General features: G+C 35.7%; 1 protein-coding gene across 1 annotated transcript in view; it reads left to right on the top strand.

The window, feature by feature from the left end:
* LOC123306869 (nephrin-like) overlaps window positions 1-18,296 on the top strand; it is a 429,730-nt gene that overhangs the window by 340,129 nt on the left and 71,305 nt on the right. Inside the window, exons 4-5 of the mRNA XM_044889048.1 lie at window positions 4,381-4,528; window positions 15,894-16,090. Of these exons, the coding sequence (XP_044744983.1) occupies window positions 4,381-4,528; window positions 15,894-16,090 (345 nt within the window). The remainder of the gene's footprint in view (window positions 1-4,380; window positions 4,529-15,893; window positions 16,091-18,296) is intronic.

Genomic DNA, 18,296 nt, shown 5'->3' with positions numbered 1-18,296 from the left:
ATCACTTTGCGCATTATTTGATACCACTCTGATAGTAATGTGAGGTCTAACGCGTCATGTAGTCATTGCTACAGTGACTCTATCAAACACAGTGGCGACAATTGGAAATTTAGCAAGAATATGGCGGCTTAGAAGCACAGATTTCAATGCTATGATCTCTAATTCGGAATGCGGATTGGCTCACGTCACGTCACGTGACCAAATCCGCCATATTCTTGCTAAAACGATGAAAAACGAGACCACAATTGTCGCCACTGTCTCGTTAGAGTCACTGTAGTCATGGCCGCTTTGAGGCGCCATCTATGAATGATTGCTACCCACGACTGTGATTTTGAATGCCAGCGACCATTATTAATTGAATTTACATTGCTTAGGCCTTATCACCCGCAACTACCTTACACGACAGAATAAGATCACACAAGGTACTCTAATATGGCCGTTTCCGTTCGCAAGGTTTTTCAAAGGAAAAGCCCGGCATGCTCCTGGTATTTTATATTCTATGACTTAATCCTTAATCATTATCAGTATAACAAGATCTACAAGCTATGAGGCAAACCTTCTAAACTTAGAAAAAAGAGATATTTTTAGTAGGCATCTCCATGTATTGCTTCAACCTGTATAACTCGAAGTCGAACTGTAGAACTAATATATTTTTCCCCTTTGTTGGAGATTAAACCAAGAACTAAATTCAAGATATTTCAGGTCAGTTCATAGATTTATGATTTGTGTCATTTTCAGTATCATCATTTCCAATATCAAAGTGAATTGTGAGAATGAAAATTTTACTGAGACTATTATTATTATCAAAATAATTTCGATTTTTCACAGATGTAGATTTGTCAATAATCCTAAAGTGGTTACACCTCTGTTCGCCAAATGCCCGAATGAGAAAAAAAGTGGCACATGAATGACAGATATTTTTTATTTATCTATCTCTGAGTAGCTCCAGGGGAGCTTTAGGGTCTTATATATTATTTGTAATATCTGAACGCCTTTATGGAGGTCACATTGCTGAATAAATAACGTTACGATTACACGGCGATTATTCCCTATGCACTCAGTTGATCAGTAGAAATGTGTTCATTATTTAATTATTCTGTTATATTATGTTCCATTTTCAATTAGCACCTCACCCAAGTTTATCCCTTGCACTGCTCTGAACACTAATTGTGACGAATTAATAAGATTTATAATAATTCTATATTATCATTTTCAGTAGTAGTATCCCTAGAACACGAGATAATTTTATGACTATCGAAAACTCGTTGCTTGGTAATAGCCCGAAGCCGAAGGTATTAGTTATTTGTCAATTTACGAGGGATATTCGGCGAGAAATTCTTAGCCAAAAAAATATAGCACAACGAAACGAAATATTTATATTTATTCATCAAAAGAATAGTTAGTGAAAGTACAATTATTAAAATTACATTCACTGCTGTTCTCTACTAACTATAGAAGATCTATCATCACGCATATTTATGATCTTGTTGTGGTGTTCTTTATCGTGCTTTTGCTATGACGAGTTATTTTCAGCAATTATAGTTGTTCTACTTTTCGCCAATTCGCTAAAAGCAGTTGATCTATCCTAGCAAACACTGAAATCCAGCCAATGAACAAAAACTGTACAGCGTTTGCTGCACATGAATGCAGCGAATGTAATGCAGTAAGTGCAGCAAAACGGACCGTACCTATATGTCCCGCTGAACACAGTTACTGTACAGTACAAACTGCATTCGACATACAGACACAATACAGCGTAGCTGTGTGATTTTCGATTAATGTCATCGTAGAATGAGCTGCAGAAAATTAATTTTTCTATTTCTCATTTGACTTGTCCTATACATGGTAAATGTCTTAATGGATCAATAAATATATAATTATTATTATTATATCAAAGTATTGAAAATAAACAGCCATAAATACGAGCCAGTTGTCCCGTTAATTGTTGATTCATGTGAAATTTTTGTTTAAAGGTGAGCTCCTCTTGCCTTGAAACTTCTTTCCAATTCTTTTGACTTACATTGGTGCAATATGATTTTTGTTGAAGAATTTAACAATCTTGTAATTATCCGATAATTCCTTCGAGAGATACCCGTTCTCAATCATATACATACATGCATTTAATCTTCGGGTTGATTTACTTTAAATGTGCAACTGATGTAACGTATTCAATCTTTAGCCACAGAAGATAACCAACATATACTCTCCTGAAGCTACTGCATATTACATATGTGTCAATAATTAAATTGTCTTCCACGGCAAAAAAATTTATTTGAAAACTGATCTCTGATCCATGCAAATAACTAGATTTGGGTGGTATGCCTTTGGTTTTTTTTTGTGAAGCAGGGGGAAAATCTGCCAGACAGACGAACACACCCTCTCCTGAGAGGGAACAAGTGTGGGGATTCTCACTCTCCCGAGCTCGAGACCCACTAAAAATCCTAAACTGCTTCTTCATAGGTTCCGGGCATTTTGCCTATTAACCAGTTGACTCCTATGGTTTCTGGACTCTCACACGATCATAATCGTGTTGATAGTTGTATGCTGCCTTTACCTTTTATAGGTTAAGCTCTTCTTTGGTTACTTTCTAAATCCTTAACTGATCTCTCGGTCTTCGGTGGTAGGTTCTTGACCTTCTAGCTTCTTCTGTTGGATCGTAGTCGACTAATCTTCGTAGTCCCTCATTTGGATGTTGTTTGGCTTTGTCGAATATCCTTTCCGCCTTTCTCTTCATAAATTCTGTAACTGGTTCCCATTCCAAGTCCTTGTAGATTTGTTTGTTCCTAACAAACCAGGGTACATCCATCGCCATTCTAAGGAGTTTATTCTCAGTGGCCTGTATTCTCTTGATGTGATCTGATGAGTTTTAATCATCGTCAACTTGATGTTTTTATTCATATGACTTCTTCTGCCTATGAGTGGATAACGTCTACTCATTGCGGCTTTCGTTTTATCAACTGCACATTTGATGTGGTTTTTCCATGTTAGTCCTCTGTCAAGCTTCACTCCTAGGTATGTTGCTTCATTTTCCCATTCAACCCCTTCTCCATCAACTTCAAGGTTTTCTTCCATCCTCAATCTTCTCTATTGCAGTAAAATTGCTTGAGTCTTTCTTCCACTGATTTGGATTTTCTATTTGATGCACCGTTTGAGTAATTTGTCTATGAAGTCTCTGGTGTATGATCTCTGGGCGTCGATGTCTGAACGCTATTCCTGTGTCATCTGCGTACAAGGTGAGCATATTTCTAGCATTCTTCGGGATATCATAAACGTATGTAACGTAAAGCAGAGGTCCAAGTACCGATCCTTGAGGCACTCCCGCTTCCAATTGTCTGGTTTGAAAGGTTGCTCCATCTATCTTCACATAAGAGTTTCTATTCCTCAGATAGTTCCTTATTATCTTGCACAGCTTGGTCGAATATCCTGCTTTTTTCATCTTGTAGATTAGGCCTTCGTGCCATACTCTATCAAAAGCTCTCTCGATATCCATCAGAACTAATCCTATGGCCTGTTTGGTCTGCATTCCTTGGATGACGTATTCTATGACGTCGCAATTGGAGTTCAGTCGAATGTTCTCGTCGAAATCCAAATTGTTCGGGTGGAATTATCTTCAACATTACTGTTTCCTCATTCAGCCTTTTAGCGATAACCCTCTCGACGATTTTTCCTAGTGCTGATAGTAGGCTGATTGGTCTATGATTTTGTGGAAATCTCCGTTCCTTTTCAGGCTTGTTGGAAACTATAATTTCTGCAGTTTTCCGTCTCTTTGGGTAGTATTCGGTCCTCATCACTCCGTTTGTTATATTCGTCAAGGCTGCTATTCCTTTTCTAGGCAATTTCTTCAACATATAATTCGTTATCCTATCTTCTCCCGGCGCTTTCCTGTTCTTCAATTCCATTATGATCTCTTTGATCTCTGTTGGTGAAGCCGGTTTTGGAATGATTTCGGTTTCCAGTGGTTCCATCAGTGGTTTTCCGTTTGCCTCCACTTCTTCTTCTAGATCTTCATTATCATCAATGCCTTTGAACGACCCTTTATAGTTTATAATAAATTTTCCATATAACGAAAACTTTCAAATCCCATTTGATTTCTTATGTGAGTGTTTTTTCTGAGTGTTACATCGCAGTGGGATTCGAAATATAAAAAACCTCATTTTGCAGATTTCATTAATCTTCACTGTTTTGGATTGAGAATACAATAACCCGGATGTCGGTCAATTTCAAAGTACCATTTTATTTGTCAAAATGCGACGGCCAATAATAATAATTACATAGAAGACAAACGGCCACCAGAATAAACAGAGAGTGCAATGTTAAGATATTTTCATTTGTTATTGAGGCATGAATAACATATTTTTTTGACACAGTGACTTTTTACAGATCGCACTTCACGGAGTTACTCGACTGTGGAAGTTAAAGTTATCGAAAAAGGTGTGGCATTTTTACCATGTGATCTCTCACCACCAAAGTATGCAGACAGAATTCTTATTATCGCATGGTACAAGGAAGATGGTGATCCTATTTTCAGGTAAGCTTTATAGCCAGTTCTTCACTTTGAAAATTTTCTTCTACTTAACTCATACGATGACATTTTGTGTCAATGTTTGATATTTCTATGCACTGTTTGTTTTCCTTGTCAAATGTGATCACCAAACTAAGAACTTAAGAATGTATAGACACAGATTACAGAAACAATTTTTTGTAATGTGTGGATATAGAATTCTATATCTTCTTGATCAGTTCCACTCTTGTCTAAGTAACAAAAATTACTATACTTTAGTAAAGGCATTGTACGTCATAAGCTTTTACATATTCGAATATTCAATAAGTTTCGAAGGGTATATTTCTGAAATTTCTTAATTTTGAAGCGAATCTTTTACGTGTTGGATAACTAATGCAAAAGGTTTCTATAAATAATTTCAAATTCGATTTTGGAGTTTTAGGAAACTTGCCCATTCTTACAACTTTCATCGTAATTCTTTTTTTTATTCATCATAACTATCAGCAGAATTGGTTGTCTACTGAGGAGATCTCGAGAACTATAGCAGCTAGAAGAAAACGGATGATACATTTTTAAGTTTTTTTTCCTGAGTAATCCAAATCTGAAAACAGCACCGGCCTATAATTTCTAGATTTTGGGTATGAACAAAAATTGAAAAATTGTCATTTTCAGTCATGCTGAATTAGAAAAAGATGCATTGAAAAAGTGATTCGACAATAACTCTGATCACAGAGTATAGAGCCCGTGAAAAATAAATGCATATTTTACGGTCGCTATAGTAACGCCTTTATTGTCCTATTATTCAATAGTGAAACAGAAAGCAGGAAAATGTTCTTATTTCTCTCATGAAATATTAAGGTGAATAGTGACGTATGATACATTGTTTTAATAAAAAAAATTACAGCAAGATAGAAAAACTTTCTACTATAGTTTACAGTTGAAAAATCAGAAATCTCTGTCATATCTGGAAAATGACAGCAACGAAAAATTTAATGAAATCATATTCGAATTACCATGGAATAGTGCCAGTGGAATGTCTTTATGATTTTCGAGTACCTACGAGTTGAAACAAGCGAGTATGAGGATGCATTGATATCTAGTAAGCCTAGGCCATCAGTTCCATGCATAAAAAAATATTGCGTCACCATAGCAACGAACAATAACTCATTAGAAGTATTGCCTCGTTCCAGAATCGCATCTTTTCCATCTTTTCCATCTGTTACGTCAATACCGTCCAATCAGAGCGTAGATCTACGTCTATCTACGAATCAGAGCAAAGTCTGCTCGCTCTCTTTCCTCCGAGATGTAATTCTGGAACTCTACATATCAGTGTGAAGTTTTAGGTCAAAAAAGTAATCCAGAGTTGCGCAATAATTTAGAAGAAAGAAGATGTCCACCTAATATTTCATACGAACGCGTTCATCATATAGTTCACGTCAATTTGGACATGAGAAAAGTTGCTGCAAATGGATCCCCATATGTTTGAATGTTGACCAAAAGCGTGCAAGGGTAGAAGCATCGCGTTCGATCTGTGCTCGATTTTAAAACGATGTAGACTTCTTAAAGCGAATTGTTACTATGGATGAGACTCAGGTACATTTATACGATCCAGAAACAAAGCAACAATCGATGGAATGGCGACACTCTGGTTCTCCAAGACCTAAGAAGTTTCATGTCCAAAAATCTGCTGGAAAAGTTGTTGCTTCAGTTGTTTTGGGATTGTATAGAGTAATCATGATTGATTTTTTTGATAAGGGTAGAACAATAACCGGAGATTACTATTCGACATTACTGACCACTCTACAGGAAAAAATTAAGGAGAAAAGACTCTGAAAGATAACCAAAGGTGTTTGGTTTTTTAAGGACAACGCCCTGAATACAATTCTCATGTTGCCATGCAAAAAATTCGTGATTTAGGGTTTGAATTTCTAGAACACCTCCCTTATTCAGCAGAGTTGCAGGTTCGCTGTATTAAATGTATCCAATTAAGAGGAGAATATGTTTAGAAATAAAATATTTTGACATTGAAATTTTGTTTGGTTCTATAGTGGGCTAAGAATTTTTCAATATATCCTCGTAATTCAGGATTATTGCAAATCGCAATTTCCCAATTTTTGTTCATAACTCAAAATCTAGAAATAATGGGCCGATTCTGTTTTCAGATTTGAATTAGTCAGGAAAAAATAACTAGAATGTTCAATCCTCTTTCTCCAGCTTCTATAGTTCTCGAGATCCCCTCAGTAGACAGCGAATTTTGCCTATTATGTACTTAATCGACTCAAGACTCGATAATTGTGCTATGTTTCAAAGAAAGTTGTTCAATGTAGCCGCACTTAAATAATATACCACAGATTTTACTTTTACCTCGAAAATATTCCATGAGAGAATAGCGATAAGTTATTTTAATATGATTTTCTTTACTGCAACGATCTTTCGATGCTTCAAATGTATCAATGCAGGAATTCATCCCGGAGATATACTTGATTTTTTGTCGGCACTTTCTTGCTTACGATCATGGTAACAAAATTTGCTTTTCCAGTAGACAATGGTAAAAACTTATTAACATAATAATAGATTCAACTACTTGAACAAGTCTCATATTCATTCCAGTACATCACTCAAAGAGTTACATTAGTTATGTATGTCATAGTGGTTCAACCGTAGAAAACCCGGATTTCAACATCGTTGAATAAACCTTTTGAGCTAGAAGATATACAGATTCGGAATATGCTTTTGGACGTATAGGAGATATTCAGAGCGCAAGAGACAGGAAACTGAAATCCAGTCGCACAGTGTAAGGTTCGGAATATACACACAACCAAACTTATGTGGGATCAACCAGAATATGGAATATTCGTTTATTTTTTTCCTATAAAGGATGAAAAATTACATGTGTTCACTAACAAGAACATGTAAGTAGGTTAACAAATAACTCGATAAGATTTATCCTCACAGTTTAGATTTCACTGTATCTCCTCCAAGTTGAGGTGAGTTTATGATTTGTTTATTTTCGCACATTCAGCAAAAATTCCGTACGTGGGGTTGTCGGAAGTCCAGAGCTGAAGAAGTATTGGTCTGGCAGATCAAGGCATGCCACAAAGGGAGATTGCAAGTACGTTGGGGGTTACACAAGGAGTAGTTTCAAAACCCTCTTCAGGATTTCTGGAATTGGGAATCCTAAAGAATAGACCGAGGGGAAGTCGTGGAAGAGTAACTACAGAAAGGCAGGATATCCTTCTAGCTGGAATAGCAAGAAGAAATTCCACAACATCTCATGCACAGCTTCAAAACAACGTATACAGGTGTGAGCGTTTCTATCCAAGAAAAACACTTTGCGCTCGGAAGTTATTTAGCAGATGACAGTTAAGGCTTCCAGAACTTTCAAGGCAAAATGAAGCTGACCGTTTAAATTGGTATTTAAACTAAAAATTGGACTATTAAAGATTGAAAAAATGTCTGTTTTTTGGATGATACCAGAATACCAGAATCGGCCTAATATCCGATGACTGGCGAATTCGCATTTTAAGAGGTAGAGGAAGAAAAGCTAGACTTCATGCTGCCAAACTCATCCCGAAATACAAAGGAGGTACTGTTATGTTTTGGGGTGGAATTATGATTGTTGAAAAAAACTTCTTTACTTCACATTCGAATAAACCTAACAGGTCACAGGTATGTTGATTTAGTCAGGATCTGACGAGGTGATTTTGGCGATCTCAACATACCAGCAGATTTTCAAAATCACAGTTTTATAGTGGCCTTCTTGTCCACCAGATCTGAATACTATAGACCACTTATGGGATAGGATCACGAGAAATATTAAAGCTCGTCAAAAGAACCCTGGTAACAAAGAACACAGAAGAATGGTCAAATGTTCATCAAGAAGAAATAAACAAATTTATGGATAGCATGTCTCATCGAATTGGTGCTTGAACCGATGGTAGAGGTGGTAGTACAGATTAATCAAATTATTCAAGTTACATACTTGTCATTTGCAGAAAATTTACTTCTACACTTTTTGTTATTTCGTTCTATTATTGAGAAAATTGTAAGAATAAAAATAGTCTTAGCCTGGCGACCCAATACGTCATCCCCCTACAATCGACTGTCAACTGAATTGCATTTCTTTTATATACAGGGTGTCTGTAAACAAATGCGGAGGACTCAGGGAGGTGATTTGCGATGAAAATAAGCAGGGGTAGTTCCTATAAATTTTTTTTCGAAATCGACCTCCCTTCGAAGATACAGCCTTTGAAAGGCGACGAGTTGACAGTTTTTAATTTTTTTACGGGTTCTAAAAAACAATGAGTCATAAAACTATACATAATATGAAGCACTGAGTAGGTGTAACTCACAATTTTTTTTTGGATTCCATACCTATATTATTAGGGGTTGAAAATAACAACCACTCATGATTTTCCTTCAAAAATTGTTTTCGTGGGATAGATTTTCGAAAAATAAAATTCTCCTATGGTTTCCCATTCAATTCTGGAGTAAAAAAAAGTCTCTTGCAAAATTTCGATACAGTCGATACTTTTCTCGGAATAAATAAAAACTTACAAGCAGTTCTGACCACTGTTCCATAGAATGACTAGCTACCACCATTGAGTATTAAACTCAATTAATACTCAATTCTACCACTAAAATACATGCATCAACTTTCTGCCTCATAGAGCTTCTATCTATCTATCTAATCTATCCCCCGAAAACAATTTTTAAAGGAAAATCATAAGGGGTTGTCATTTTCAACCCCTAATAATAAAGTTATGAAACCTAAAAAAAAATTGTGTGAGTAACATCTACTTAGTGCTTCATAAAATGTATAGATTTATGATCCAGTATTTCCTAGAACCCGAAAAAAAATTTAAAAATCGTCAACTCGTCATAGGCTTCCAAAGGCTGTATCTTGGAAGGGAGTTGGATACCTACTACCACTGCTTATTTTCATTGAGGAATCATCTCGTTAAGTCCTTCGCATTTGTTTACAGACAGTCTGTATATTCTTCCTTTTGACATCCCAATACTAACTAGAATTAAATTCCCAAAAAAATTACACTAGCGAACGGACATGTGAATTGAAAATAGAGATCAGGATACGTCGGATTCGGTGTGGAAGGTATTGCAAAATCCATCCAAACGCTTTCCAACGGTTCGATGATGTTTGCTTGCATTCTGTCGTGACGCGGTACATCAAAGGGAGGTTTGTTTTAATGTGGACGAGATTGACATATTTTCAGTCGCAGATAATCATTTCTTGGCCACAAAAGTATCATCGAATCTCATCCAACGTTCCCAACATATAATACTGAATTCGATTATTTTTTTATCTTTTCTAATTCTAACGCTAATATTCATATTCGATAGAGTTTTCGTTCGTTGACGGTTGAGCTTCGGTCAGGACGCGGCATTGAACCATTTTCTGCTCTAAATTAAAAAATAACAGACATTCGACAGACGCTCTAATTCGGGAACAAGAAAGCAAAACCTAACTAAAGTACATACATTCCCGACACAAGCCACCAAAAATTTTCTATAGTTCAAGTTCAATATTGTCTTTATAAATCAAATTAAATTTAGAAAGGAAGGTGGTGCGATTCTTTGATAGATAGCCGGAGAACGCAGTGTATTAATAACGCGAACCTTGAAAACCATATCATAATAACACGTCAAGACCTCCTGGAATCGATTTACTTCGCAAGATATACTGGGTGACCCTGGGGTGCATATACATGGTCCACAACGTTGTGTATTTTCAAGCTAACAATTTGATTTTATTTTTAATAATAGTCCCAACAATGGACATATCCTAAAACTTTTTTCATATGTATACAGGATGTCCGAAAATGAAATATACACATGGGTTCTGTTTTTGTCAACCCTTCATTTCTTTTACCTTTTTGAATTTTACATTGCAGTACAGTAGTTGTTGTTATATTGGCCTAATGAATAATAATTGTTATTTTTAAAAATTTTGGCGATTACAACCCTGAAGGAGTAGCTTTTGAAAATACTTCTTTTGCATGATTTTGAAGTAGACTTAATTTGCTACAATATGATACTAGAACTGTCCCTGTAGACCCAATAGTTTCCAAGACTAAGCCTTTCAATGTTTATCATTTTTCTCATGATGGGATGTTGAAAAAAGAAAAGTGTGAACGGTGATGTTAAAGCTAAGCTACGAATAAGTAGTACAACAAAACCTAATAAGTTTATTCTTTTGGAAATTGAGTAATATTGAAAATCAAAGGAATTTATCAATTTTGCCCTTTGACGAACCGGTTGAGGTTCGTCCGTATCTGGATTGACGTATTGGGATGATATACCCCCATCAGGGGATGGTGATGAATCTTGATGTTCTCGAGAGAAATACTCGACGCAAGAAGATTCTTCACGCCTATTTCCTACACTAGGTGCAATTCACCTTCACTTCAAAATATAAAACACAAACCTACGCTGGGATTTGTAGATTTTGAGTTCAAACGACACTCAGGTGATGTGCAGCAGGCCAGCCGGAAATATTAATAAGTCATAGAAAGGGTCATAGGTGGGTCGAGTTTACCAACAATTTAATAATCTTACAGGCAGCGTTGCCAAATGTCGGTGTCCCTTAGCCAAGTTTCCAAAGCGGTACCGGTGCAAATGAGATTTTTGAGTGAAACTTAAGTCTAAGCCCGGGTGTCCACTGGAAGCGTATTCGAGCGGCTACACGCTCTCGCGAAACGAGCGTTTGTAGCCGCTACAAAACAGGCGGCGCGGCGCTACAGAGGTTGTCCACTGGAGGAGGCTTCGTGCGTTCAATTCAGCGTTGGAGCCGAAGGATCGTTCTCAATCCAGTATTGCTTGTTGTTTGCGATGGCTGCAATTTTTATAGCCAAAATCAAATCGAGAATTCAACCATCTCTACTGTTAACCGAAGAACGGACCCTATATATTTCCCAACTACTACTAAATGAATCGAATTTTATTTTTACTGACAATGCGATGAAAACAACGAGAAACAATTCTTCTAATAAGATTTCAATTGTTTGAACGACTCATCCAGAAAAACTATCCTAGGTTTCCTCCTCAGCTAATTTTTTGGTTGCCAAAAATGCGTGTTTTTTCTCGATTTTATCTCCCCTGGAAAACTAAATATAAACAAAGCTCAATTTTTTTCTATTATATATTACTAAATTCTCGATTAAGGCGGCGTTCCTCAACACGTTTCCATATTAAAGTATATCAGAGTTGAGCCAAATATCAGAGATATTGTCGTTGACTGTCCATGACCACGAAATGGTCTATGACGTTTTGAATCTGAAATATTAACGAAAAACTTGTATCTGTGTAATGAACGCGTGTTTTCAATCGATGTGAAATTTAATGCTTTACAACTTTTTTATATGTTTTTATAATTCTCTCATATATAAGCTGCTTTCAAAGATTTTTCCGAGAAATCAATATGAAATATAATATTTTACAATGTTTTTGGAAATTGTCTCAAATTTGGGATCCAATAGTGAGAAAAAGTACACGATTGATCTCATTGGATGTAGAATTCAGTGCTCTATAGCTTTTCTCCCAAGTAATTAGTCGATATCCGTATTTCTTGAGGACATATGATTGAAAACTACAAAAAACCCCATTTCTTGGCAGCCAAAAGTTATGCTCAATTCCTTTGAAGGAAAAAACCCTAGATGATTTAAATCGGTCACTGATGAAGCCATTAAAACAATAGAAATCTTTTATAGGCACAAAATCCTTATTGAATCTCAATTTAACCGGACTGAAATGGATGAGCTAAACGGGCGTGCACGCGCTACACTCGCTACAGATCCCATTTCAGGCGGATCGCGCGTACGAGCGCGTAGACGCTTGATTACGCCCGCTCGCAGTCGCCTGCAGTGGACAACGCTGTATTGAAATACGTCACTTGGGATCTGTAGCGGCTTGCCGTACGTGAGCGCGTAGCCGCTCGAATACGCTTCCAGTAGACACCCGGGCTAAGTGGGACCTAGAAAAGAAGAACTTTTATGGGTAAGCGGTGCAAACGGGCGTGAATCTCGGAAACTATTGGGTCCACAGAGACAATTCTAGTATCATATTGTAGCAAATTTAGTCTTCTTTGAAAACGTTCTGAAAAAGTTTTTCCAAAAAATAGTCCTTTAGAGTAATAATCACCAAAATTAAAAAAAAAAAACGATTTTTTAGCGATTTTTAAGATTTAACAAAGTTGCGTTCGGCGCTCGAGGTCACAATCTTGGATTATTCATTAGGCCAACATGATAAACAAGTCTGCACAAAATCAGAACTACCGGATTTGACGCATACTACCCCCTACTTCCAAGCGACAAAGATATTCACGGATGCCACTGAATTATCGATGTGATAGAATCCAGTTTCATAGACTTATTTGCTTTAGTTTTTGACTTGTTTATGTTGCTAGTTTATGTGTCAAAATAGCGTGTGGCATAGACCCGCAGAAAAATTTATAAATGCAGAACCAACAAGTTTCAGCTAAGATGTCTAAAAACATGGTGTATGCACTCGTCAATTTTTGAATGCAATGACATTAGACCAAATCGAAAATAAGAGATTTGCTTCGTGGCGGCGCCACCATGTTCTATCCTTGTTTTATTAAAGAATGCCTAATGATACTCTCTCGTTTTATTTTTTTCTCTGTTGATATCGATCACAAATTACAGCAATCTGTGATCCCGATCGGACAACGAATCTGCAGATATTTCATCACTATCGAAGGATTCGAAAGAGTACTTGCCATTCTTCAAGTATTCATGAGGAGGATAATTCAACATCATTTCAATAAAACACAGATAATTGGCGAAATATCCAATATATTCAATTGACGGAAACGGCATTTTCACTATACATGCTCACAATTCACATTACGTATTTTCGATACATTTCCTTTTATTAAATATCGCTGAAGTTACCATAAAACTCTTAGCTGTATCTGTCCCGAATCTTCGTTCATCTGATTTGGTTCTGCCTTAAATTCCAACAACAAAGGGTGATAGTCCAACAACACCGAATTATTAGCTGTAGTTCTTGATTGTCCATACAGAAAGCTGAACTTACTGAACGACATGTTGAATAAATGAATGTTGTACACCCTTTCTCGAAACTAATACATTTTCACACACCAATAATCGTTTATAAATACAGCACATTGGCAAGTGGTAGGAATATATTCAAATTATTATATTTTCAAATATCAATTGACAACTGTCAATTTCTAAATAGCGCTACCTACAGTGGGAAAAACGAAACTTATCTCTTATTTCCAAAGATGGAAAAACAAAATATAATCAGTGCATACACCATGTTTTTAGACATCTTAGTTTCAGCGCATCATTTGACAGGTAGGCGAATTTGAAGTTTGAAAATCGCGCTTAAATTCGACTGCACGTCGAAACATGTGCTCAAACCTGAGGCATTAAGGAATCGATTAAAGAAAAGATGATTGAATTATGTTGAATGGTTCTGAAGTGATTAATTTTTCTGTGGGTCCATTCACGACGCTGTTTTGACACATAACTTAAAAACCAAGGCAGATAAGTGTATGAAACCGAGGTTCGTTATATTGACAATTTAGTGGAAAATCAGTGTCTTAAAAAAAAACAGAACCCATGTGTCTATTTGTTTTGCGGACATCTTGTATACTTATGAAAATATTTTTAGGATTCATTGTCGAGGTTTTCGTTTGAAAAATAATGAAGTCTATAGCTTCGATAAAACAAAGTTTAGTAAACACACCCTAATAGGGAATACTCCTTCTCACAAAAATGAGGTATTTTTTATGAAATATCTTTGAAACATCACATTTCAAAATATCCATTTCAATCGTTTCCCAAAAAAAAAATATTTTTGGTACTTAAAAATGAAAAATAAAAATGGGTGTTTAAAATTTAAAGCGTTTCGTTTCTATTGCACAAGTTGGCAAGATCGATTGAAATATGCATTGATAATGAAGAATAACAAATACACTATCTGGATGAGATAGACAAAGATGGCTCTCTATGAAGTATGCGATGAACGAGGAAGGAGGAAGGTCGTAAAATTTTATGGAATATTTATGGTCGGTGGCTGTTGAGGCTCGCCAGTGAGTACGGATTACAGCTTTATGATGGCTGTGAATCAACAGCTGTTATTTCATAAACAAGCCATTGTTTTTTTATTTTCTAGTAGGCACTGTTGCCAAATCGTTAACTAGAAACGAAACGATTCAAATTTGAAAACCTCATATTTGAAGAATGATTTTGAATAGTTTCAGCGGTGGATTTGAAAAAAAAACATGAATGAATCTCATAATTGTTCAATTTAAACTTGCATATGCTGTGATTACCCAATTTGAATAGAATCCCCCATTGTGACTGAGGTGCTGAAAAAAAAACTTTAAGGCGCATAATTGAGGATTGTTGTCAATATGCTTTCCAATTCCCAACTGAAGACTTGCTGATCGACTAATGGTCGATGGCATTTATTATTTAATATAAATTGAAATTATAAATTCGACATTTCTATATACAGGGTGATTTGCCGCTATGGCGTTGACCATAATTTCGTGCTGAAAATATCGTGAGATAACTGTTTTGAATTTCAACATTACCACACCTTGGCTGTAAACTCGGCTGTAAATTCAACCTTTTTGAGAGTCGATGGGATTCTTATGAAAGAAATAGTGAAAATGTGAAGTCTCCCTTCTTTTAATATATTTCAGCTTAGGAGGTTTTTTTTTAGTATATACCATTTCAGATTTTTCCATTACATAGTATTTCAACACAGTTTACTGTTTGGACCTAACATGTAAAGGGTGTTCATGAGGAGATAGTGAAAATATGAAGTCTTACTCCTTCTAATATATTTCTGCTGAGAAGAAAATATCTTGAAAAACATCTTTCCGAAGATAAAAAACATTGTTTTTTTTTCCCTGTATTTTGAGCTGAAGTACGAAACTATCATTTGTCAATGAAATTACACATGTTGGAATTTTTTCAACCCTGAAGTATGCTTAGAAAGGGTGGAAGTACTAAACATTCAAGATATTTTTTCTCACAACTTTTTTTGGATGAAAGTTTTCTTTTTTAAAAACATAGCTCAAAAGGCCAATTCATATACAAACTTCTGAGAAGTGTAACTTTTCCGGAGGGAGGTTATCTAAAAAATTTTATACCAAATACCCATTTTAATTCCGCAAAAAATCAACCCTTTCATTTTTTCGGTGTCTTTCAAATTCATCCTACCCTATATATGTATTATATCTGGCATACAGGCATTGGTTATTTTTCATCCATTATGGATATTTACGAGGAATATATTTCTTCACCAAACCATTGATATCCTTCTAGATTAATATTTAATGATAGTACTATTTATCACCTCATTTCATTTGCAGTTATGATCAGAGGACTATGCCTCCCGTGGAATGGCGAAATACATCGATACAATTCCGACATCTTTCCTTCACTTTCAAAAAACCGGCAACACTCATATTGAGTAATATTTTAGAGAAGGACGAAGGTGTGTATAGATGTAGAATAGATTATTCCTCATCGGCTACAAAAAATCACTGGATAGAACTGGAGGTAGTAGGTGAGTCCTTAATTATTGATTATTTATTCTATTTTTTTTTCTCATCGTGAATGACACACTTGCACAAGATTGTAAATTTACGACCCATCGAATAAAAAAAACAACAAATGTTACGTTCTAAATTGAACTAGCCAACCACCATCACTCGGAGTATCACACAGCACTCACCTCCATGGAAACGAAACGAAATAATATGGACCCTATCTTACATTCCATTACGCCCTACAAAATGTGACTATACCCAAGCGCCACCTAGCACGTGACGAAATCCAACTGAATTCAGGTTTTTTCAATTCAAATTTGTTGATTCTTATATAAATGGATATGGATTTTATGTATCTGAATTAATTTCGATAATTTACAGATGCAATCATATATCATACGACATATACAGCAAATTCACCTCATTCACTGAAACGAAAATGGTTTTCGTGATGAAATTCATTAATTTATCGGAAAACTTGACCCGAAATACCATAAATTATGTCCTGTTATACCAAGCAAACAACGGCCTTATTCACATTATTTCAATGAGGTGACCTAAGAATTTTCTTCATACATACAGGAAGGTTCAGAATTCAATACGATAATTCAATGTGTATATTCCCTGAGTAAATTTGAAACAATGAATCATTCATAAATATACATCCGCAAACGCTTAGATTCGTAGCTATATAGTGTTAAAAGTTGAAATGTTTAGTTATAGGTGGTTGACTGTAAACTTCCCAACAGATAAAAAAAATAGTTTTGGAAAGACAAGCCGCGTAAATCAGTGGAATGGTATTTTTTTTGAAATGGCTTAGGAATTTTGAAGGTTGATATATTCAAAAAGTAAAAATATGTATACAATGACATCTCTTCATCAATTTGGAAATTTTTTTAGATTTTAATAAATCTTTAAAGCAGCAGCTAAGCATTCCTTTGTGACACATAATATCCATAACTCCACCGACTAATTGAATACGATTACTAGCTCTTAACTCTCGGTGAATGGCATCCAAACTGGCGCAAAAACATGAGCTAACGATAATGTCATATAGACCTGACTTCAGATTACGCGAAATATTCACTGGACGACCAATTTGTTCAGCCAAGTTACTGAACAGAGAAATAAAAAAGTTCTGCCAATGTCAAAAGATTATTCGGAAAAAAGGTTTGGAAATCCTGATGTGAAAAAGGGTTGATGTGAAATGTAGCCTTAGAACATAGATACATGGAATTTAAAATAAACATATAAAGATAAAGAACGTTGAGATATAAAATTATGATTTCAACGTTCCTTATTTTCAGGTTTTTTTTGTCAGGCAACAATTTTTTCTAGTTGATTTGCTCCTGACAAATTAGTGCAAGAATTTACGTTTATTTCATTTTTAATTGATTTTGTTTCAGAGATTAGGAATGAAAACCCTAAAAAGTTTATTAGAAACTGTTGCTAGTTTATTTTGGAATCCTTCTGTTATGTATTCTGTGAGTCTCAGTAATTGCTGTTCTGTTGAGTGATCTCTTCTGAATCCGAATTGCTCTGCTGGAATGAGATTCAGATTTTCAGTTTCTTCTGTAAGCCTCCTGTCGATTACTCTTTCTACTACTTTTCCTAGGGCGGACAATGAACTTATCGGCCTGTAATTTTGGGGGAATTTTTTATCTTTGCCTGGTTTGTTGAACACTATGACTTCTGCAGTTTTCCACTTTTTCGGATAGTGTTCAGTCCTCATTATACCGTTTGCAATATTTGTGAGAGCAGCAATACCTTTTCTAGGTAATTTCTTCAACATAGCATTCGTTATTTTATCACTTCCGGGAGCTTTTCTATTCTTCAAGCTTCTGATTATATCCTTTATTTCAAATGGAGAGGTTAGTTTTTCTATTTTGTCGTCTACTGGTGGTTCGTCCATTTCTTCTTCGTTGTTCTCAACTAGTTCTTCTAGATCAGCTTCAAATTGAGAAACAAAGCCACCGCGCTCGAAAATTTAACCATGTACAAGTTTGGCACCCTCCCACACATTTTCGTTACACTTAAATTATCGGATTAAGAGAATATATACTTTTCAACATGTAATGAACCACATATATCTTAATCTGACACGCCCGAGTATGTACAATGATCGTTTTTTTTTACTATTCTGACAGGCTGTCCTAGACAATTCCCCCTATATACAGGTCTAATTTTTGGTAGATGTACTCTACAGGGTCCCTTATTCTGAAA

This window comes from Coccinella septempunctata, chromosome 2 (genome assembly GCF_907165205.1).
Source record: "Coccinella septempunctata chromosome 2, icCocSept1.1, whole genome shotgun sequence".
NCBI classification, from domain to species: domain Eukaryota; kingdom Metazoa; phylum Arthropoda; class Insecta; order Coleoptera; family Coccinellidae; genus Coccinella; species Coccinella septempunctata.
This window is presented reverse-complemented; position numbering and strand designations above follow the sequence as displayed.